The 19,982-nt window shown below is 35.9% G+C and overlaps 1 protein-coding gene across 1 annotated transcript in view; it reads left to right on the forward strand.

Annotated features, from left to right (window-relative positions):
* LOC134742438 (nitric oxide synthase-like protein) overlaps nt 1-19,982 on the forward strand; it is a 36,852-nt gene extending 16,870 nt beyond the window's left edge. The window contains exons 5-22 of the mRNA XM_063675587.1: nt 917-1,058; nt 6,748-6,887; nt 9,254-9,428; nt 11,232-11,413; nt 12,423-12,537; nt 12,750-12,989; nt 13,069-13,173; nt 13,257-13,309; nt 13,401-13,513; nt 13,609-13,838; nt 13,918-14,166; nt 14,263-14,416; nt 14,513-14,682; nt 14,768-14,978; nt 16,134-16,221; nt 16,301-16,571; nt 16,656-16,847; nt 17,303-19,982. Of these exons, the coding sequence (XP_063531657.1) occupies nt 917-1,058; nt 6,748-6,887; nt 9,254-9,428; nt 11,232-11,413; nt 12,423-12,537; nt 12,750-12,989; nt 13,069-13,173; nt 13,257-13,309; nt 13,401-13,513; nt 13,609-13,838; nt 13,918-14,166; nt 14,263-14,416; nt 14,513-14,682; nt 14,768-14,978; nt 16,134-16,221; nt 16,301-16,571; nt 16,656-16,847; nt 17,303-17,413 (2,941 nt within the window). The 3' untranslated portion in view covers nt 17,414-19,982. The remainder of the gene's footprint in view (nt 1-916; nt 1,059-6,747; nt 6,888-9,253; nt 9,429-11,231; nt 11,414-12,422; nt 12,538-12,749; nt 12,990-13,068; nt 13,174-13,256; nt 13,310-13,400; nt 13,514-13,608; nt 13,839-13,917; nt 14,167-14,262; nt 14,417-14,512; nt 14,683-14,767; nt 14,979-16,133; nt 16,222-16,300; nt 16,572-16,655; nt 16,848-17,302) is intronic.

Below are 19,982 nucleotides of genomic sequence, written 5' to 3' on the forward strand. Positions count from 1 at the left end.
TTTTAAAATCGCGCTATTGAAATATTTGAAATCTAAAATTTGTGTGAGCTTCGATACAAACGATGATATTCGTATTGCTTATAAATTTGTACTTGTCTACTGATTTAACCTGGTTGTAAAGAAAAAAAACAGATTTTGTTTAAACTTGTGCATAATAGGTAGGTACCTACTAACTCTATTTCATATTAGCTTTAGTACTATACGAATTTTTATGATTTATATTATTATGTTTTCTTGTAATATCAAATATGCTCTAGATTGTCATTATAAAAGCCAGAAGCCATAGCTGTTGTTTTTATTTTTGTCTTTTCGAAAATAAAAATTCTTACTACTTTAAGCCAACCTATACAGATAGAAAATAAGATTGGTAAATGTGTATTAAGTACCCTTTACTACACTGCTACACTATAACAGCTAATGGCATATTATAAATTACAATATATGCAGATGCAGAGTACGTTGTTAATATTCAAATTAATGGTTCCATCATAGGATATGCAGTGTAAATTGTATAGTATATCCGCTCAATTCCCAGTTCAATCTTTTATGAAATTGTCGATGAGATAAATGCAAAGAGAATTTCAACTCGACCAAAATAAAAGTAAAAACTACGTACGTGTCGATTTGATTAAAATTCAAATGAACACACTCGCTTTATAGTTTTTCTTTATCTCGATTCACGTATAGTTACCTATTTATGTATTTTCCTCGAAGTTAAATGGATTTAACTTTCTCGTATATTACCACCCATATGCTGTTTTGAGTTACCTACGACTGATCTCTCTAAATCGTAACACTTGCTTTTAAAATTGAACTTTACCTCTTAAACCACACAACAACAAGGTCGATTTCTTAATAAAGACGATATGTGACAGCAATTGACGTTGAGGTATTCTATACCCGAAGATATTCCCAGGTCGGCCATCACCGTGTTCCCGCAGCGTATAGACGGGGAGCACGACTACAGAATATGGAACAGCCAGCTGATCAGCTATGCGGGCTATAAGCAGCCAGACGGCACCGTGCTGGGCGACCCGATGCACTGCGAATTCACTGAGGTGAGATTATAACACTTATAAAAGTATTATGGCTTTCATTTCTCGAGACTAATGTCGTAGTTTCCGTCTCCGATTTGACTTTTGTAGGATTCAGTTAACCTATATTTAAGAGAATGTTTTTTTTTTTCATATATAAAACCTAATATTATCTTAAGTACCTATAGGTTTTTTTATTATAAAAAAAACAACAACGGCTGACTAGTAAGTAAGTATTAATAATGATTTTCATTGCAAAATCTGATTCTGAGCATTAATAAAAAAAAACAATACACAACATTACAAAGCAGACTGAATATTAAAAAAAACAGTAATATTATATCAGTTATTGAACCTTGTAGTAAATGATAAAAGTAAGTCGTAGAAGTCGTAGATACACATAATTATTAGTAATAATGGCATAATTAAACTAACTATAGTAGCATATCCACAGAATAACTAATGCATATCCAAAGTGTGGAACAATTATTCAACTTGCATCAAAAAAGTTCGACACTACATCGCATCCCCTAACACCCAAAAGCAATTAATCGGGACAAGCGCTTTAATTGCTTCAGCAAATAAAAAATCGATTTTAAAATTGAAACATTTCTAAAACTACAATTTATTAACGTTCATTAAATTTATTCATACTAAGAGACTACACAATTAAATTAAATGTTTATTGAAATATTTTTAGCATTGCATTTTTACGCGACTTAATTATAAATTGTTCTTGTGCATTTCGATAACAGGTAGTCTGTAAAACTGTTACTATTTTTTTATACTCCAGCACTTATTTGTAGATTATAGACTGCCAGTGAGATCGAAATAAACTTCATAAGAAGTGCGGCGCGCGGGGCCCCGGCGGCGCAGCGTTCTTAGGATCCTAACAGCAGTGTTCTTAGGAATATTTATACAATATTATGCAACTTTACTGTTGTTTTTAGGGTTCCGTACCTCAAAAGGAAAGAACGTAACCCTTATAGGATCACTCGTGCGTCTGTCTGTCTGTCTGTCAGTCTGTCTGTCTGTCTGTCTGTCCGTCTGTTACAGCCTATTTTCTCCGAAACTACTGGACCAATTAAGTTGAAATTTGGTACACATATGTAAGCTTGTAACCCAAAGATGGACATGTAACGTAAACAAATTAATTTTAAACACGGGGGCCACTTTTGGGGGGTAAATAAGAAAATTAGAAAATAAAGTTTGTCAAACTATATCGTGTTACATATCAAATGAAAGAGCTCATTGTGAGAATCTCAAATATATTTTTTTATAATTTTAAGATAAATAGTTTAGAAGTTATTCAAGAAAATAGGCAAAAAATGACCATCTCCCCCCCCTTATCTCCGAAACTACTGAGTCAAAATTTTTGAAAAAAATACACTAAATAGATCTTTACCTATAAATTACCGGAAAACCTATTAGAAATGTGCAGTCAAGCGTGAGTCGGACTTAATTACTTAGTTTTTGATCCGACCCCCTACGGGTCTTTTAAAGACATTTTACATAAAAAATACATTGTTTAAATTGTGTAATGTACGGAACCCTTGGAACGCGAGTCCGACTCGCACTTGGCCGGTTTTTTTTTTTCAATTCTGACTTCTAGGCAAAGATCTACAAATGATTATTAACTACTACTACTACTACTAATACTACTTCACTGGCTCAGTGACCCAAAAAGGATCTTGGCCTCCGACACAAGAGAGCGCCACTCTGCCCTCTCCTTCTTCTCTTCTTCTGCCTTCTCCTGCTCTTCACGCCAGTTGGGTATTCCGAGGGCGGACAGGTCTTTTAGGGCTGAAATGATTATTTAATTTGATTTTATTTATAATTTTAGGTGTTTGCTGCTGTCTGAATAAATATTGTATGCAACGGTACATAATTAGGTCTTGAAATTCTTCTTTTTGTTTCGGCCCTTGAATTTTAAGAACCCTTTTTATGTAGGCACCTGTTGCACAAAATACTATTAGACACTTTCTAGTTCAGTAGGTACCTACCTATTGAATCGATACTAAGTAAAAAGGTGACACACAAAATATTAGGTAATCTCGGTATAACCTAACTTCAAAGAAACAAAAATATACAGCAAAGGATCTGTCGCCAACTACTTAGGGTGTTCGCTAGGTGCCGCGGGTGCACTGAAGCACTGAGCGGGCGCTCGGACGCGGATACTATTGTAGGTAAAATCCGTAGCGCGCGCCCGCGCCAGCCAGCGTTCACTTGACCTCAAAAAGCAAATATATTTTGATATTTCAGTTATTTCGTTTAAAAATAATTAAAGTGCCTATAAAAGAAAATTATGGATGTAAATACTTTCAGTGATTAGCATAACAACTCTATACTCGCCAAAGTAGCTGCTACATACTAATGCCAATATTGTCACTTGCCCTTTAGGCGACAATTCTACTTGGGGAAGTAAAGAATACCTTCCTTTAAATTCGTCAGCCCTTCGTGCAACAACGCATTACGTCAATTCATTTAGGTAAGCCCCGTATGCCCTTAAAATTATGAATTGTTCTACGTCAAATGAAACAAAACTTTTGTTATGCAAAACTAATAAGATGCGGTTAAGTCGTCATAATTATTAATAAGAAAAATATAGACGATGTTGTATAAGGATTTCTGGTGTGTAACCAGTTGAACGGTTTAAAATGTTTCTATGTTGCTATATTCGGCGCGGGAGGTTTTAAAAAATATATCGCAAGCCCAGAAAATGAGAAAGGAATAAAAAAATATGGCGCATCGCGCGAAACTTGCGACGGAAGATTTGACGATCGCGCGTTTTGACGTTTTTTCCTCTGACAAGTCAAATCCGTCGGTGTTTAGTTTGATGTACAAATTTCCTGAAAGATGGCGCTGTTCCAGACGCATACTAGGTAACGCTAGTTCATCCTAGAATCTTTATAGGAATCTTTGTCGAATATGTGAATAAACGATTGGTGTCAACTTGTTTCACCACTCGGCTATATCACTAGCTATTTTACACTAAAATTAGACTGCTATGGTATGCAGGGTAACGGGTATACGCGTTATTATTGTTGGGGTGTTGTGGGCCTGTGAGTGTCACGTCGACCAAGCAGTGATCTATTGTGACGGCCCTTTAAAGTTCGTTACTAATGCCCGTTGAGTCCAGAAAATTCCAGATTCTTTGGGCCGTAATGTTCGGTACCTCATAGGGTTGCAGTATGTGCCGCCCTAAGTGGATACTTCTTTTTGACATTAGTGGTCCACAGGAACAGAGAATGTGCATTGCAGTCTCCTCTGACTCCTGGCAGAACCTGCATGTCGCATCCTGTTTCTTCCCAATTCGGAACGTGTGTTTGTTCAACTTATAGTGTCCAGTCAATATTCTAGTCACTGCGCAGGTTTTATATCTTTTGAGCCTTAGAAGCTCCTTAGCAGTTTTGCCGTTGAACCCTTTAATTAGAGCTTTCGAGTGTTCTTGTCCTTTGACGATATACGCGTTTGCGTTGGGGGTTAATTAGACATGTTTTCGTGATTTATTTTCTATCGAACCAACTTGCACCAATTAAGGTTTTTCTTAGTCTGCCCCCGAAAATATAGTCTAGTTTCCATATTTTATCAATGCATTTGCCCTTCATTAAAATGTCTAAAAATTTAAAATAAAAACTGCAATTTTGCTGGAGCCCCTATAGTTTGTAAAGCTTTATAAATACATGCATGACGTTAATATATTTATTTTCTTACCCTCTTATTCCAGTAATGTCAACATAGACGCCGCCTAACCGAGTTCAACAAGTCGTTAAACATGAATGACATGTCATATACGATCCACGTTTTATATTCCCGATACGCCCTTAATATCTCCAAAGAAAACATACTCGATTTATGTCAACATTATTATTGAGCAAAAAGAAAACATGTAAACCTGATTCGGGCTTAGAGGCATACATTAATAATCAGCCATAAAGTTTTCGCTATTTTTTCCGCATTAAGGCATAAAACATGGACAGTAAAATAAGAAATATGAATAATGAACGACGAAAGTGAACTAAATATATCTTAGCTTTCTTAACCAGTGAAAATTTCATAAGTTTTTAACCAAATTAATTTAAATGTCATATTTGTATGTTTACGGTTTACAGTAGGTACCGTGAAAACATTTCAAAAATTAATAATGTAATTGCATTGCTTTTTTTAATCCACATTCATATAAAGTGAAGCATTTTTTTATTTAAAATTGACTGTCCGTTCATCTATACCCGACATCATTTATTCGGTTACATCATTAACGTACTCGTATCATAAGTATGTCCCTATTAAAGTTCTCGCTTTACTATCCATTATTTTATGAATTCTAAGTATTTTATGAATATAACATTACACAAGTATTAATAATTAATAATTAGAAATGATTATTGAATAAAATTAATTGCCTGACAATTACGCCATAAAATAAATAAAGACTGCTTTATGTATATAATTCTGCATGTATATAGGAACAGTTTAAAGGAAATAATACTTCCTAAAGCTTCTTGTAGTAATTCCCTTACTGAAATAATAGACAAATAAGGTAAATATCTACATAAATAATAATTATTTATGACCTTTCAGATATGTTTTTTACCGAGTCGTATATGTTGTTATTTTTTTGTACGCAATTTATAAGGAAATATAAATTTTTGTATATATTTATACACACTGCATTTATTAGAGACACATGCACACTATAGGAAAAAGCTTCAATAAATCTTCAATTTAACACTCAGCTTTGTTCGTCTATAGTAATTTGTGAAAAGAATAAAAAAAATATTTCTAGCGATAATAAATGCATAAAAAATCATATATTAGTATCCCTGTGCGTGCAAAAACACGATACGTCCTATCGAAACCACACTATCTATGCTAGCCATTGTTTGCGGTGTAAATAAATCACTCCATGTTTGACGTATTCCAATTTACCTGCTTTCCTTTTACAATCTGCCGCCCTCAGTAAAATTATGACCGCAAAACTATTTTAAAATATCTATTCTGTATAGGTTTTTTTTTCCTATTTGTATCAGTTAGTTCTGCACTTCACTAGCAAACTTAGCGCAAAAGTTAGGTACCTGTTTAGCGAAAATGACAAAAGACGTCAGCTTTGTTAAACGACTAACTTAAACAACCTGGTTGCCATAAAACGTGGCCGGGCTTTGGCATACCGTCTCATTTTAAAGTTGCTAATTAAACCCTTCGGGCTTCATTAACCGCTTCCCGGTCCTTTAACAGACTATAACCACCCGGATTTCCCAGGAATAATATGCAATATTAACACAACTTTGGGAACGAATCAAACTATTTTATTAAATATTTTTGATTTGTGTTTTAAGTAGTCACACTATAAATTATAAACTGAAATAGATGTCATATATTAAAGAAAAAGTGACGAAGCCTCCAGTTGTGTATAGATGGCAGCACCAATCTCTCTCGTTATATCGTAATTCCGTAAGGAATTCTTATAGGAGGTACAAGAACGTACTAGAGTTGGTCAAAGACGCCTAGTCTTAGTAAGATGGCATATAGTCGAGAAATTGGGACTGGTTCCGCCATGGCGGGGTTGCCTCGGGGTACAGGACGTTAGCCCGGATTGCTAAAGATGCCGGTTCGAATCCGGCCTTCACAACTGGAGGGCTTCGTTACTTTTTCTTTAATATATGACATCTATTTCAGTTTGTAATGCAATATTAACTTTAAACAATTGTTTCAGCTTTGCCTGAAACTGGGCTGGAAACCACCTAGAACCGCTTGGGATATTTTGCCCTTGGTACTGTCCGCCAATGGGAAAGACCCTGACTATTTCGAGATCCCCAGAGAACTCATCATGGAGATTCACATGACCCATCCGACGTAAGTAATATCAATGAGGATATAATAAGATAGAGCGGTACTGTCATAGTATATTTTGTAACCACTGTAAATTCACTGCCATCTATCGACATACTTTAAAACTAAAAATGAAGATTTATAAAAATACGTTAAAATGTATTTAAATATGGATAAATATTTTTTTTATTTGCATTAATTATTTTATATGATTTTGACCCATGTTCTTTCACTGGTATGCGTTAAAATTATAAATAACAAACGAAACAGTCAACGCCCTCTATACGAGAGTTGGCCAAAACTAGTGGCGCCATCTGATCGAGAATCAAATTTTCGTGATTTTCGAGGCACGTTTTTTCCTTAGGCTGTATCCATCTATTACGGATTTATATTTATCTTTGGTAATATTGTATTCTATGAATAAGTGGGCACATTCCACGTCAAGTAGTTACATGCAGAAAATATGAGTAACATGATTGTAGCTCACTTCTCTATTAAGATAAGATAAGAAAAGATTTCTTTATTGTCAAAGCTGTGTTGGTACATAGGTATTATAAGTATCATAGAAGTTCATCAGCTTGCCCATTACACACACTCTACATACACATATATATTATTTCAAAATTTTAGTCGAGAGAATAATCCTATTTAATATAAAATATTATAACGAAAATGTCTTGTCTGAAATATTGTCTTATATTGCAGATATGTAGTTTTCAGTACTACTAATATGTAGGTACTACCTATATCTAAACCCCTCAGATTTATGAAAAGTAAAAAAAGTTCTTTCTGTGAAAAAAGATCTAAGAAACTCGATAACTCTATGAAGTCCGTATTGGCAAAGTAGAAAACAATTTTTCTTCTAAATCGCAATAAGGTCTATTTCGATGCCTTCGTGAAAATAAAATGCCGGATTTGCATACACGATGTACGATTTACGACAGCAAACTATGTATTACACGGCTACTCACGAGCAACACGTCGCCCTATCGCCTTCCATCACAGATTTATGCCAACATAAAAAGTCGGGGAATGCATATTGTGCCACACGAGTAAAGGCCTGCAAATAGGCGAAAAGAGCGGCTTGCCCATACAGAGCAGATTGCTTATCGTAAAACTGTGGTCCAGTGATCTTCAATCTGCGTTTATTGCCTATAAATCTGCGCCTATTCAATAATCTATTGCTTTGATAATGTTATCGGGTGTTAATGCAAGTATAAATTGCGTGATATCTCATAATTGAGTGCTAGGCTGTAAGTGAAAAGAGGTACATATTTTCAAGGTTAACAAGGTTATCTTCTTGAACATTTGGCATAGCCGTTATGGTTATTTGAGTTTCATGACGGTAGTGAGTAGTGACTAATGCAATTTCTCTTCGTGATTAAATGTCGATAGATTTTTTAACGCCTTCGGTTTTAATTAAGAGTTTCAAGAGCATTTATCACCCGATCCACTTATTGTACAGATAACCTGCTTTAAGCGATTAAATTTAATACGATTTCCCTTAGGCATTTTGTAAGCCGTTTTCCCGTCTTACACGCGGAAATCTTTCCAAATGCCTTATTTTTACCTCTAGAATCTTACGCTTTTTAAAATACAATAGAAAAATTCTTGCACATAGAATTAAATTACAAAAAATATGAATGAAATGAAATGCGTTTATTTGCTTATCATTGTGTACAGATAAGATGGTAGAGTCAAAAGTATTATGTCCAGATAATGTCAATACCTTATAATAGTAGGCATGCTAAATAATTTAAAACTTAAAACCTATTAACATTATATTACATATTTACATAATCAATTACTTACAATAATTTATTAAACATTTACAGTAAGAAATTGAGAATAGAGCCAAGAATAGACGAATTAATAAATAATAAAATGTCACAATATTAATAAAAATCTACATTTAAATATTCCTTAACGCTATAAAAATTGTGCTCGCTTAAAAATATTATAATTGCACGTCTAAATTTAATAAGTGGCATGTCTCTTAAAGATTGTGGCAGTTTATTATATATTGTGTATTATAGTTTATTATATATGAAATTATGACGTATAATATAACACTGGCACTGCGTGTGCTGTCAAAATCTCTGCAGCCTTTTCTTGGTCTAACTCTAGGTAGGTATCGAAACAAATTACATATACGCTTTTGTCACTAACTTCAATAATTCACAATGACAAACTAGTGGATTAGATCGTTTGTGCGTAACTACGTCCTATGTGACTACCACCAGTTTGACATTGACGAAAACGCTAGCGTGAACGTAACTTACTTTCTATGCATCGCTCATATTAGTACGAGCGAGATGTAAAGAAATTTAATTATCTCAAAATGCAACCATCTAACCACCAAATTCACTAATGAAATGTAATTGGCGCAGATACGAATGGTTTGAAGAGCTAAATCTGCGCTGGTATGCGCTGCCCGCGGTATCGGGTATGCGTTTCGACTGCGGCGGCATCGAGTTCACCGCGAATGCTTTCAACGGCTGGTACATGAGCACGGAGATCGGTTGCAGGAACTTTTGTGATGTCAACCGGCTTAATATGCTTGAGGTAATTTTTAGACTACCTACCTAATCTACCTATATATTGGCTGTGTACGCAAAAGCACCCAGCTACGCTCATTTGTTATGTAACAATTGCATGATACCAGATAGAAATGAAGATTTGTACCCACGATAGGTCTCGTTTTGCAACATCGGACGCAACCACTTTTAAATCCCACTCCTAGCACTTCGATCATAACCGCATACAATACACGTAAAATACTCGTCACTATTCACTAACAGGTCTAAAAAAAAAGATATATTATATATAAATAAACACGTCCGATGTCTTTATATATTTCTCAGACCATTTAAGCTAGGTAACGGTAATAAAAGTAAAAGGAAGTTTGTAGACTTAGCAAAAGGTACTTACCGATAATGCCTACGTAAAAAGACATAAATAGAATTATTGGACTGGGGATTAAGTATGTCTTTTCTCAGTCCGTGTCTTTAATTATCGTATGAATGTTAGTCATTTTTAAGAATGAATCTTCTATATTGTCGATCATAGAACCTTAATGTCTGTTTCATGAGTATTGATATACTTATATCTATATTTATTATTTTTGCTTTAAGTTACGGGCATATTATGTCATAGGTAAATATCCATCTATTTTTCTACTATTCGGAAAACGATAAACGCGATAACAGGAATCACGTTGGGAAAAGCGACAAGCAACAGACGTGACCGGACCCTTGCTATAAACACACATAAACGGGCGGAAGATTATTAGCTCGTAAGGAACCGTGACTACGTTCCCAACATGTTTTGAAATATGTACGTGAAACTTTGATCCTATTGTTGAAGTTTGTACCTTTTATTCCAATACACAATAGTTTATTACACGCCAAAGTTACCTGCTTTATTTACAATAGGAAGCGGCAGTGAATATCGTTAATAGAATAGCATAGCTACCTACTGCTTTTTCCGACCTTTGAAAACTTAGGTAAAATAGAAACAAAGTAAAGTTCTTTTGTTTTACATAAATACATTATTGGAAAACACGGGCGCCTACGTGTATTTCACTAATTTGACAATTACCACCCGAAAATTTCTGGGTTGCTAAGATAACGGTACAGTACAGAGCGACAATGTTTACTGGTTGGACCAGCAATGTACGATGAATTGTCAATTTCAGGTGATTTTTGTCAACACTGAAACGGGGGGCCAGGTAGCCACACTAAGCTTGCGGTTTCAAAAGCTCCTGACTTTGAGCCCCGCCTCCTACTCTAATGAGTTCTCAGAACTTATGTACAAAAAATTATTTCATATTTAACAATCTCCGTTCGGTAAAGGAAAACATCTCGAGGAAACTTAATTGCATACACTCCAGGCCAAAAGTATGAAAACAAGCTTATATATATATCACAATAAAACACTGTGATTTTAATGCTATGGATTTTTAAACTACTTATTGACAACTTACTTCTATGCATCTCGCTCGTACTCGCATATTAGTGCAAGCGAGATGTATAGAAAGTAAATTACGTAGACGTTAGCGTATGTCGGTTTTGACACTGTCTGTGACTCATGGTACGGGTACAGTTCGATATTTTGTATAGGTATATGTAATATACACATACACCCCATATTTTGAACATTGGGCGTGAGAATTAAAGCCTCTTATGAGAGATCAGCGACTCAAGTAGCATTGGGACGTATAGTATATATATGCTGGTGATCATGCCACATTAAAAAAAATGTTTTAGAGAAATGCTTAGTTTTATTTGAATAAATTAGCTATTATTTCGCTAATATGCCTTATTCCAGACCGCAATAAAATTGTAATAAACGTATTTTTTATATCAGAAAGTGGCCCAGAAAATGGGATGTGACACCAGAACGCCAGTGACCTTGTGGAGAGATAAGGCTCTAGTGGAAGTGAACGTGGCCGTGTTACACAGCTTCCAGCAGCATAATGCCACCATCGTCGACCACCACACCGCTTCTGAGAGCTTCATAAAACATCTCGACAATGAAAACCGGCTACGGTAAGAAATTAACGATTATAGTATTTGAATTCTTTCGTTAGTAACAAGTTTATATTACTACTTCCGTATACGACCATCATAAATGAGTTTTTTAATGTTTATTATAGTTGGCAGTAAAAAAGACAATATATAACACTGTCGATATATGTATTCAAGTAATGTCTCAGAGAAAAATAAATACGTTAATCAACAATTTGCCGTCAAATAATCAATATATCAAATAATATTATCAAGGCAAATTATTGATTAACGCAAAGTCAATTGATGATTATGTTTGTCACTTATAACGATGACGTGAGAATCAATAAGAAATACGTTACATTCACCACTTAATTTTTTTCGTCACAATCCGGTACCTAAATGTCCGTATATCCGTCTATTATGCAGGCCTCAAAATGGCCTCGCTAGTAAAAACAGAAGAATCCGCAGTTTCACTTAATTCCAGCCATCGCACTGTTTTAAAACCATAAACCTATCATTACGGTTGTCCTTGCTGTCTGGAGAACTGAGCCAGCTATAAACAAAATAATATTATGCACATGTTCACGAACGGACATGTAAACATAATGTCGTGTGACCGCTTTGGTTAACTATTGAGAATTATATTTGGGTCCGGCTCCCATGAAACAATTAATAGTTTATAGGTATAATTCACATTTCACTCCTTATTTTAATTTTTATGCGTGCGCATAACTTACTTTTGAAAAGTGATAAATCATTGCTTTGCTTCGTGTATAAGCGTATTTTGGCATAGTTGTAGAGAATGGTGTATTAAACAACATAGAAAAAGTACCGGAGGGTGGGGGTGAAGCTAACGGGTAGGTTGAAGGTAGGGTTTTATAATATTTCGTAAATAACTTAAATGTCGGCCCGTAGCGAAACATGTTATTGTACTAATTTTGAACCAAAATTATTACTTTTATCAATATTTTGAAAATAAATTTGTCTACTTCTGGGACTATCACCAAAAAAAATTACATCCCGTATATCATGAATATGTTTGCTGTAGATCGGGCTGTCCGGCGGATTGGATATGGATCGTTCCGCCGATGTCGTCATCCATTACACCGGTATTTCATCAGGAGATGGCGCTATATTATCTCAGGCCTTCCTACGAATATCAGGTCTGTCTTTGGTTATTTAACATACTTACTGTATACGAACGATATATATGTATATATGAGCTTTTTGTTATCAACAATAAACGTTAATCAATTCCAAACATTATACCATAATAAACCTCTAGGTAAAAATGCTAACCCTCCACTATCTTGTTTGATTAAGAAACAAAAGCTTGCCAACATTTCACCTATTAACCCCTGTCTGCGTAAATTAGGAACCAGCGTGGAAGACCCATCAATGGCAGAAGTCAAAGCCAATCACCGGTAAAAGGCCGATAAACAGAAAGTTCCACTTTAAGCAGATAGCTCGAGCTGTCAAATTTACATCCAAACTGTTCGGCCGGGCGCTTTCTAAGAGGATTAAGGCGACGGTTTTGTATGCGACCGAGACCGGCAAATCTGAGCATTACGCCAAGGAGTTAGGGGTCATATTTGGACATGCCTTCAACGCCCAGGTACTTTGTTAGTTTGCTAACTAGATAAAGTACTAGTGAACCATCGCAGTAGCTAACTTCAGAACTTGTTTTGTTTTAGGTCCATTGCATGGCAGACTACGATATAACCTCAATAGAGCACGAGGCGCTTTTGTTAGTTATTACATCCACTTTTGGAAATGGTGATCCTCCAGAAAACGGTGTGGTAAGTAACATTTTTAATCAAATCAACGTGTTTGTCTTTATTTGAGTTTTGATCTAAATTATATGTATATATTTTACTTCTAGGCTTTTGGAGAACATCTTTGCGAGATATTTTACGCAGATCAAGTTGAAGATGGGTAAGAAACAACATAACATAAGTTTAATAAATTAAAATCTTAACATTGGTATTGTCGTAGAAGAAAATATTATCATTTTGACACATTTTAGGGCTCAGAACATGCCGACACCTAAGTCCTTCATTAAAGCTAATAGCCAAATGGAAATGCAAAAATTTACGGTGGGGAATCCCAAACAGTTAAATCGATTGGAATCACTTAAAGGTAAGATACAGATGACTAGCACTATTACAGGTTCTAATTATTAGTAATAGGTATCAAGTACATTTGCTTACACAAAAACTTCACCATTGTTTCAGGAAGCGCCACTGACACGGTGTCCATTGATAGTTTTGGGCCACTCAGCAATGTTCGTTTTGCTGTGTTCGCTCTGGGTTCCAGCGCATACCCCAATTTCTGCAATTTTGGAAAATATGTGGACAAACTGCTGGGTGACCTCGGCGGCGAGAGGATCCACGACGTGGCCACTGGTGATGAGATGTGTGGGCAAGATCAGGCGTTTAGAAAATGGGCTTCCAGTGTATTTAATGTGAGTATTTTTTTGTCTCGAATATATCCAAACCAAAATTAAACGGATAACAATGTATACATATTTTACTTATTTGTAGGTTGCTTGTGAGACATTTTGCTTGGACGATGACGAAACACTACAAGAAGCAAAGAGAGCGCTAGGAACGGTAGCACTGAGTGAGCAAACGGTTCGGTTTACACATCCAGAAAACAAAGCCCCGGCTTTGATAGTAGCGCTTCAATCGACTCTCAATAGACAACTAGTGACGTGCGTTGTTAGGGCGAATAAAGATTTGGGCGATGAATCAGCTGAAAGATCTACTATCTTCATTGACATGGAACCAAAGGTGAGTGAGGTTGTTTTGAACAACATTATTACAGTTATTAGTGTAACGTGTAATTTGTCAATTGTCAGTTTTATAACAATCAATTATTGCTTCCAGGACGAAGTCAAGTATGACCCTGGAGATCACGTTGGTATAATTGCTTGCAATCGTAAAGAACTGGTGGATAGTTTGCTAGCACGCTTAATAGACATTGAAGACTACGACGAAGCTTTGCAGCTGCAGCTTATGAAGGAAACGCATACATCAGCTGGTAAGATAAGTCACACAAATTAACAGAATTTACAATTACAAATGATTAAACTATTGTACTGTATATTTTAACTACTATTATTGTGTCTATCTTTAGGACCGGTAAAATCTTGGGAGCCTCATGAAAGATTGCCAATAGTGAGTGTGCGGGAACTATTCACACGCTTTCTGGACATTACTACTCCTGCAACCACGATACTTTTGCAGTATTTGGCGACGACCTGTGAAAGTGAGGAGGAGAGAACACAGCTCAATTTATTAGCCACTGTAAGTGTAAATCTTATGATATAAGTTTATTTGCTTGATCGATATTACCTGATCTTTAAGTGATTTTGTGCTTATTTTTGTCTAGGATCCTGGAGCATATGAAGATTGGCGGCACTTCCACTTCCCTACATTGGCTGAAGTATTGGAACAGTTTCCTTCAGCTAGACCAAGCGCATCCCTATTGGCTGCCCTGTTGTCACCTCTGCAACCGAGATTTTATTCCATATCGTCTTCACCTATTGCGCATCCCCGACGATTACATCTTACAGTGGCTGTCGTTACGTACAGAACTCAAGGTGACAATAGCTATCAATCCGATGACCTTATTATATATATATATATATTTTTTATACCACGTCGGTCGCAATCAAGCATATGGCCCGCCTGATGGTAAGCAGTTACCGTAGCCTATGGACGCCTGCAACACCAGAGATATTACACGCGCGTTGCCGACCCTTTAAAAACCTGTACACTCCTTTTTTGAAGAACCCCATACTGTAGCCCCTCGGGAAAACCTCGGCAGGGAGCTCATTCCACAGCCGAAGCGTCCGCGGGAGGAAATTCCTCTTAAACCGCACAGTACGCGACCATTTAGGTGCTAGGGTGTGAGGATGAATACCCTGCCGATGGCGAGCGGTGTGGTGATAGAAAGCGGCCGTTGGCATCATGTCAAACAATTCTTCAGAGCACAGCCCATTGTACAAGCGGTAGAACACACACAAGGAGGCGAAGTCTCTCCTTAGACTTAAAGGTTCAATACCGCTTGTGAGTTTGGGATTTACGACGATTCGTACAGCGCGCCTTTGGACTGAGTCGAAGGGTCCAAGCTGGCATCCAGGTGCTCCTGTCCAAAGGTGACAGCAGTACTCCATATGGGGTCTGACTTGCGATTTATAGAGCAGCAGTCTTTGCCCCGGAGTAAAGTATCGCCTCTCTTTATTGAGCACACCGAGTTTTTTGGATGCCAGTACAGCCTTCCATTCCAGGTGGCTACGGAATTGGACTGGAGATGTCGACACCGAATATTTTTGACATTTTATACTTAATACTTAGTACATTGTGATACAAGTGTGCTACGTTGGTAATGACACACGAGGCGATATCGTACGCGCGAACTGAAAGCGACCGCGCAATAAGAAAGCCGATGTGTGTAATGACCAATGCACACGCGTTTTATACGACTTTTCACGGGGCCGGGGCCCACCGGCTCGGTTAGCGGGGCCCCGGCGCCCTCGCGTCCTTGTCGTAAAAGCTATTTGACCAATTTAAGAAGGCTCCATCTCCATACAAATTATAAGCGATTAGTTACAATCTCTCACAAGTGCGGTAATATAATGAAAAAGCACGCGTGTGTAATATCTAGGATAATGAGCCTAAACTCGGTTCAATAAGTTCCACGTTACGAGCAAGTGTTGAAAAAGTATTTATTATGTAATTATATTTGTTAACAGAGGGAGAAGGCCCTGTTCACTACGGCGTTTGCTCCAACTACCTTATGGACCGAAAGCCCGGTGATGAAGTATACTTGTTTATTAGAAGGTATTATTTATCTTAAATCCCAGTTATTTTCATGAAACTCTAGGCTCAATGAAGATATTAACCAAATATTTATTTCAAGCGCACCAAACTTCCATCTTCCCGAGGACTTATCAGTTCCAATTATCCTCATCGGACCCGGCACTGGCATTGCACCTTTCCGTGGCTTCTGGCACCATCGAAGAGCACTCCTGAACTCTCGCACTCGCAGTAACATTGGCCCTGTTTGGCTTTTCTTTGGATGTAGAACTAGGACTATGGACCTGTATCGACAAGAAAAGGAACAAGCATTAAGAGACAATGTACTAACCAAAGTGTTCCTTGCTTTATCCAGGGAAAAGAATATTCCAAAGGTATTCCAATAACCGACACACTTGAATGTTTCATAAAATGAGCATTTTTTAAGTTATATTTCTAAATGTGTTTTTTTATTGTAGATATACGTTCAAGAGCTAGCTGAAAAAGAAGGACAGGAAATCCACGATTTATTATTAAACCGGGGAGCGCACTTTTACGTGTGTGGCGACTGCAAAATGGCCGAGGACGTCAATCAAAAGCTCAAAGGAATCATAATGAAGTACAGCAACATGACTAAAGATCAAGTTCAAAGCTTCATGTTTAAGTTAAAGGTTGGTAAATTCCAAATGGACCAAACGTTTAAAATTCTTCAAATTTATGACATTCCTTAAGTTGATTTGAAACGATATTTAAACATCCAATATCAATAAGGGAGACAATACGTTGTCAAATATTGTTCTAGATAAACAAAACTGTGAAATATTGCGTTGGTGACGACAATACATTAACCATTTAAGACATTATAATTATGTTTTAGGGTTCCGTACCCAAAAGATAAAAACGGAACCCTATTGCTAATACTCCTCTGTCCGTCCGTCTGTCTGTCACCAGGCTGTATCTCATCAACCGTGATAGCTAGACAGTTGAAATTTTCACAGATGATGTATTTCTGTTGCCGCTATAACAACAAATACTCAAAAGTACGGAACCCTCAGTGGGCGAGTCGGACTCGCACTTGTCCGGTTTTTTTATTTATATCAATATAAACTAACTTATACATTCTAAGGAGGAGAACCGCTACCACGAAGACATCTTCGGCATCACGCTCCGTACCGCCGAGGTACACAGCGCGTCGCGGGAGTCGGCACGGCGCAACCGAGTTGCCGCGCAGCCCTGACGCCGGTCCTCTCGCTTTAGACCCAACTCGCTCATCTAGCAAGTACGCCCCATATCTAACAACAATATATATATATATATATGATATAGTAAGTAAGCATTGATGAGGCATGCGTACCAAATCAAAGATTACGGAAAACTTAACGGTGTTAGTTTTACACCAGTGATGGTGAGAAATTCAATTCTTATTCTTGAAACTAATGGAGTTATACAACGTATAGGTATCATATACATAAATATTAGGTTTTGGTCTAATCGCAAAATCTGACAGCATTGAATACTCATGAGAGCTCAGGCGTGGCAAATCAGCCCGTTCTCTGGTGTCCTCTTATGTATTGTTTTATGTTCAATTTCTTACCGTGCAATTCTGATATTTTCTAAACCCGCTGAGATTTTAATGCAATATCTTTTACGGTTTTTAACTTGATGGGTAAATTTTTCATACTTTTATTGTATACAAATTGTGATGAGCCCAACGGGACTGTAATAAGATGCTGAAAGCCAGACTTAAACATGATTTTATATAATGAACTTTTGTTTTGTAATTTGCTGTATTGCTATCAGATGAGCTTCAATTTTGGTTTGCAAACTTAATTAGAATTATAAACGCCAGAGAAACATCTAATTAACAAATTTCGGCCAAACGTTTTAATGATCTCTATTTAAATAGGTTGTGCATAATGAGAAGTATACTTAGTGTAAAAATCCTATATTGCATTACAATTTACGTTGTTTGCAATTATTCATGTGATTGTTGGTTTGATAATTGTAGCAATAAATGACCAGATTCCATTTTTCTAAGTGAAATTGTAAAATTTTGGAATGAAGTAAAGCAGGGTGTCTGTAAATGAATAACGCACAATGCATTATATTTTCTACATTATTTAAAAATCTATCAACTACTTTAAATAAGAATGAGCTATAAAAATTTATAGAAAATAATCGTTAATAATATTTCAATGTAATAAAAAAGTGTATCAAGCTAAAATTTTGTCCAACACAGTGTGCTTGCATTTCATTAAGAATATTAAAAGACAAATTATATTATTCATTATTTCTCCGTAAACAGAATAATACAACGATACATAGTATAATTTAAGAAGGTCTTACTAGTTTTTAAGTTGTGTACAGATTATTATATTAATTTATTGATTACTTACTATGTAAATAAAAGTAAGTTAAGTTTTATATTTTAATTGTAAATTATTTCAGAAGTCAGGGCTTATTTTCATATTATTTTGTCGCAAACGTAATATATTATTAATTAATCGAGGAAAGTTATTTACATTTTAAAATAATAATATTACATACTGCTTAATAAATAATAATCATAGTGTTTAAAAATATCAAAAGTGGCCATTGCCAAACACCAAAAAATATCACGTTAAAACTTATAAAATACTTATAGGCTGACTTCTTTTGGTATTTATTTACACATGGCGGTTTAAGAACTTTAACACTTTGTGACATTTTCAACCAAAAGGTACCACATTGTCGCTTGTCAATAAGGTTGATTTTCAATTGAAGCTATGTGGAAATAGCGCCTTATTGACAACCGACAATAAGTACCCTTTTGATTGAGAATGGCACTTTTGCATTGAACTATTATTACTAACGTATAGAACCAGTATGTCGTGCCATGAGTTGATGTTGTTGTGACAACAAACCATAGAAGCGGAGCGTGAGTCTCGCGTCCTAAACGCATCATTAATTTTTACGGCTCTTACGACGTTTTGTTCGCGTGGTACAGGTTGCGATTGCGACAATTTCATTCTTTAGTATGGCTTCTCTATAATATAGTAATAATATTTCAATGAATATTTGCGACAATTTGTCTCCATTCTGTGGTATTTTAAAAATTGTTCTGTCCTTTTATGCAAGGTGTGTGTGTTGAATTTGTGATCTTGTAAACTAGTTGTAAGAAATGTATTCATATTTTCTATTATGCATGTTCCAAGAATTTAATATACAAATAAAATCTTTCTGATACCTAATATTTCTACATTACAAGAAAAATCCTAATTATATCTTATTATTGTAATAACTCGATATTTACAAATAACTGAGTTCATTGGACTTATATTGACCGAGATATTTATTTATTTTATTTAAACTTTATTGCAAAGTAAAAGTTGTTCAAAAGGCGAACTTAATGCCTGAAGGCATTCTCTGCCAAACAGAGATCAAATATAGTGATAGGTGCGGGAAATATATGGGAAATATAAGATATGGACCGTGACTATCTTTTGTATTGTTTTTGAGCTCCCGATATTTCGAGAACAATACAAAAGGTAATCACGATCTATATTCCAGTCAATATAAGTCTAGTGAAACTAACCGTGAATCATTCAAAACTGTAACTGAGTTCATATCTTATAATAGAGTGCACGAATAAAATAATAATAATGTTACTGTCTAAATCATATCACGCAAATGTTAAAAATAATTATGCACTATTTGAAATAATAAAGACTACTAATTTAAACATGTTACGCTGTCGAGTATAAAACTTGAATTTCAATACATTTGTCTGTAATTGATCAAATAAAGTTCCTTCATATTCGAAAATA

This window comes from Cydia strobilella, chromosome 6, assembly GCF_947568885.1.
Source record: "Cydia strobilella chromosome 6, ilCydStro3.1, whole genome shotgun sequence".
NCBI classification, from domain to species: Eukaryota; Metazoa; Arthropoda; class Insecta; order Lepidoptera; family Tortricidae; genus Cydia; species Cydia strobilella.